At 42.3% G+C, this 4,745-nt stretch overlaps 1 protein-coding gene across 1 annotated transcript; it reads left to right on the top strand.

Annotated features, from left to right (window-relative positions):
- Positions 1–492: 492 nt before the first annotated feature.
- Positions 493–4,745, top strand: Klhl9 (kelch like family member 9). Its single transcript, XM_032902140.1, has one exon. It carries the CDS (start codon positions 993–995, stop codon positions 2,844–2,846), a length of 1,854 nt encoding a protein of 617 aa, XP_032758031.1. The 5' UTR covers positions 493–992; the 3' UTR covers positions 2,847–4,745.

Below are 4,745 nucleotides of genomic sequence, written 5' to 3'. Positions count from 1 at the left end.
GCAAACCCCTGAAAACACGTATTTTTTTGAAGGCATTACTCTCCTGCCAAATATTCAAAATGTATCATTAGGACCAAAATTTAGTGACAAGTTAAATGTCATGTGTTTTAAAAGTTTTTTTTAAATCTTACAAACAAAATTTTAATTGAGATGTTTATTAAATAGAGTGTGATGCAAACTGTAAAACTGTTCTTGAAGAAAAGAACATTAAAACGATACACTGATTTCCTTTGCCAGGTTTCTTCTGTTTGAACAAAGGCTGCGTTTCGTTGCTGTTCTGGCAAGGACCATTGGCGTAAATCTTGAAAAGAATGCGCTCTAAAAAAAGTGCTAAGAAAACCTACCACTGCAAGCTTAAGCACACGCACGAGCATTCCTGAATGCTTACATAATGGCTCCTCCGCAGGCCTCGCTGGCCATACGGAACCCCGCCCCCAGTCCCGCCCGCGCCCTTCCCCCATCCACCGCCCCCTAGCCAGGTCAGCCGCGCAGGCGCATTAGCTGTGCAGCTGCTCCTAGCCCGGGGGATCCTGGGATTCGGCCTTTCCGGAAGGTCGAGCTGGGCGTCGGTGCTAGGCCGCCGTTCTAGGCCCAAGTCGGAATTCCAGGCCCTGCTCCAAGCCTAGCCGGTGGCCGCAGAGACACATCGAAGACCGCAGAGGACGCAGCCGCAGCTCGCTGAGGTGCTGAGCCTTGGAGGGCCGCAGCCGGGGTGCGCAGGCCGTGACGGCCCCTCCCCCACCCTGAGCGCAGCGGCGAAGGACGACAGCCCGGGCCGGACGAGGTGAAGCGGTCACGTAACTGCCTCAGGTGATGACTCACCGACTCTCCTGTCAGATTTGAGGTGCGTGGTGCTGCTGCAGGGCGGACGTCGGTGTGCCCAGTGCGGTGCTGCGGCGACCGCTTGCCTGTTCGGCGGCCCTGCGTTTCCCCAGAGCGTTCTCTTTGTAACGTCTGCGGCCTGCAGCTTGCTGCGAGCTCCGGGTTCTCCCATGAAGGTGTCGCTCGGTAACGGCGAGATGGGCGTCTCTGCCCACCTGCAGCCTTGCAAGGCTGGAACTACGCGGTTTTTTACCAGCAATACGCACAGTTCTGTTGTATTGCAAGGCTTTGATCAGCTCAGAATAGAGGGGCTGCTTTGTGACGTGACTCTGGTACCAGGCGATGGAGAGGAAATCTTCCCGGTTCATAGAGCCATGATGGCGTCTGCCAGTGATTATTTCAAGGCCATGTTCACAGGAGGAATGAAGGAGAAAGATCTAATGTGCATTAAGCTTCATGGAGTGAACAAAGTTGGTCTGAAGAAAATCATTGATTTTATTTATACTGCAAAACTGTCTCTCAATATGGACAATCTTCAGGATACTCTCGAGGCTGCCAGCTTTCTACAGATCTTGCCGGTTTTGGATTTTTGTAAAGTATTTCTTATATCTGGTGTCTCCTTAGATAACTGTGTTGAGGTTGGACGGATTGCTAACACCTACAATCTTATAGAAGTGGATAAATACGTAAATAATTTCATCCTGAAGAACTTTCCTGCCTTGTTGAGTACCGGGGAGTTTCTAAAACTCCCCTTTGAACGGCTCGCCTTTGTGCTTTCCAGCAATAGTCTCAAGCACTGTTCTGAACTTGAACTCTTCAAGGCAGCCTGCCGCTGGTTGAGGCTGGAAGACCCTCGGATGGACTATGCTGCAAAATTAATGAAGAATATTCGCTTCCCACTGATGACGCCACAGGATCTCATCAACTATGTGCAGACAGTAGATTTCATGAGAACTGACAATACCTGTGTGAATTTACTTTTGGAAGCAAGCAATTACCAAATGATGCCATATATGCAGCCAGTGATGCAGTCAGACAGAACTGCCATTCGATCAGATTCTACTCATTTGGTTACGTTAGGAGGAGTTTTGAGGCAACAGCTGGTTGTAAGTAAAGAGTTACGGATGTACGACGAAAGGGCGCAGGAGTGGAAATCGTTAGCCCCTATGGATGCTCCTCGATACCAGCACGGCATTGCTGTTATTGGAAACTTCCTTTATGTAGTTGGTGGTCAGAGTAATTATGACACAAAAGGAAAAACTGCTGTTGATACAGTCTTCAGATTTGATCCTCGTTATAATAAGTGGATGCAGGTGGCATCATTAAACGAAAAGCGCACATTTTTTCACCTGAGTGCACTCAAAGGACATTTATATGCAGTTGGTGGGCGCAGTGCAGCTGGTGAACTGGCCACAGTAGAATGTTACAACCCAAGAATGAATGAATGGAGCTATGTTGCAAAAATGAGTGAACCCCACTATGGCCATGCTGGAACAGTATATGGGGGTTTAATGTATATATCCGGAGGAATTACCCATGACACTTTCCAAAATGAGCTCATGTGTTTTGACCCAGATACAGACAAATGGACACAGAAGGCTCCTATGACTACAGTCCGAGGTCTGCATTGCATGTGTACAGTTGGAGACAAGCTGTATGTCATTGGTGGCAACCACTTCAGAGGAACAAGTGATTATGATGATGTCCTAAGCTGCGAATACTATTCGCCAACTCTTGACCAGTGGACACCAATTGCTGCTATGCTGAGAGGTCAGAGTGATGTTGGAGTTGCGGTCTTCGAAAACAAAATCTACGTTGTTGGTGGATATTCTTGGAATAACCGGTGCATGGTAGAAATTGTCCAGAAATATGACCCAGAAAAAGATGAGTGGCATAAAGTTTTTGATCTTCCAGAGTCACTTGGTGGCATTCGGGCTTGCACTCTCACAGTTTTTCCACCTGAAGAAAACCCTGGGTCACCTTCTAGAGAATCACCTCTTTCAGCACCTTCAGATCATTCTTAGATTCAAGGTGTAATACCTTTTCAGTGTATCACAGATGGTGTTGTACTTCCCCTTCAATTGTCTCTCCTTATTGCTACAGTTAATAGACAAAAAGGTAACTTAGGGTTGTTTTTTTTTGTTGTTGTTGTTTGTTTGGCTTCAAATTGTTTATTAGATGGCTAACAAGTGCATTTTGAAAAGTATTAAATATATTCAGCTGTTTAACAAGTGAAAAAGATATAGAAAATTAGATGTTTTTTGTAGTGTTACATATGTCAAATTGTAGATCATAGTAAATGTGTAATGATGTCTATTATACTAAAAAATTGAAACATTTGATTTGACTGAAACATTAAATGGAGGGACCCCCGTTCTAATCTAGAATAAAGATTGCCAAGGTACAGCTACCTCCCTCTTGGATAGTTTTGGACAATCTGTTAACTAGGCTGTGTGATTAGTCTTAGAATATTTGAAGTTTCTTAGGTAGTCAGAAATAGTAACAAAATTAGCTAGAAGAAACAGGTCAGGATTTGTTATCTCACTGGAGGAAAAAATAATAGATGTGTACACTAGTCAGATACGCTCACACAAAACTTTGTGTGTACATATATATAAGCTTTTAGACTTGGTAAAAACTTCAATTGTAGTGAAAATGACCTTATATTTTCTTCCAGAAAGCAGCTAATTTTATTTCAATGAAAATTCAATACCAGAGAGTCCATGTCTAAAGTCTTAAACAGAATTTAGATAGCTAAGGGCTACAACAAACTAAATTGACAGCCAAATTTGTCATTTAATGCAATTGTTTCTTTAAATAAAATTTAATTAGTTTTTCTGTATATTCTGTAGTTACATGCCTATAGATTATCTAGCAGAAGGCAAGTTTAGATTTTTTTTATCATTAACTTTTTAACCTGTGAAGTTCAGGAGTTAAGGAAGGCAAAGAAGCATTTTCAACAAAGCTCCGGGATTTTAAGTTTAGTCCTGCCTTAGTCTCTCTGACCTGTTTATTATGTGATTTTGAGTGATTTCTGGTGCTGCTGTAGCTGGTAAGCATCCAGTAATGTGTGAGCTGCCTCAAGGCTGTGATCTGAGCAAACAGAGACACACCCTGTTCTGCATCTAATCAGAAATAGGCCTTTTTAGCCTTGACTCAAGGATAGAACCAACTTCAGGTCCTCTAAGAAGTCAGCTGGTTTCTTTAAGGCCGTGCTTAAGTAGACCTTCAGTCTTCATTACTGTGGGAATACTTTCTGACTGAGAATTACTGGGGAAAATCTTACAGGGAACTTATCAGATAAATGGAATTACAGTGTCCCTTGGTAATGAGTGATACTGAATACGTACTTTCCTGGGAAAATTGTTCAACTGAAGGAAAACACACACACACACACACACACACACACACTCACACACACGCATGCACACGCACGTATGTCTAGCCCTGACAGTGCCAGAGTGTAAATCAGGAGCAATACCATTAACAGTCCTTTAATGTAATTCAAAAGGATTTGGCTTCTGGCATCTGAACTTTACTTACTGCCCATACATACATGTGTTGATTCATTTTAATGCTTTTCATGATTTCTTCATTGACAGAATTTTCATACTTTTGTTTTTTTAAAATGACTCCATTTTTTTGTTGTTGTTGTTGTTGTTAACTTCAGACATATTTGAGTGCTTTTAGAAGTTAAGGTAAAAATTGCTACTAACTTTGTGTATTGAATAAGCAAGCAAGAAATTGCATCCTGATTTTTTTTTTCTTTTTTATTAATAGTAAGATTGAATACTTGTGTATTTTGAATAGCTACATTTTCTCTTTGGTCAAATGTTAATGTCCTTGTGATATCTTTTGGAGTTGCTTTGTTTTTCATATCAAGTTACAGGATCTCTTTATATAATAAAACTACTTAACCAATA

The sequence above is a fragment of the Rattus rattus genome, chromosome 1, assembly GCF_011064425.1.
Source record: "Rattus rattus isolate New Zealand chromosome 1, Rrattus_CSIRO_v1, whole genome shotgun sequence".
Taxonomy (NCBI): Eukaryota; Metazoa; Chordata; class Mammalia; order Rodentia; family Muridae; genus Rattus; species Rattus rattus.
The sequence above is the reverse complement of the archived record's forward strand: the minus strand, read 5'-3'. Positions and strand labels throughout refer to the sequence as shown.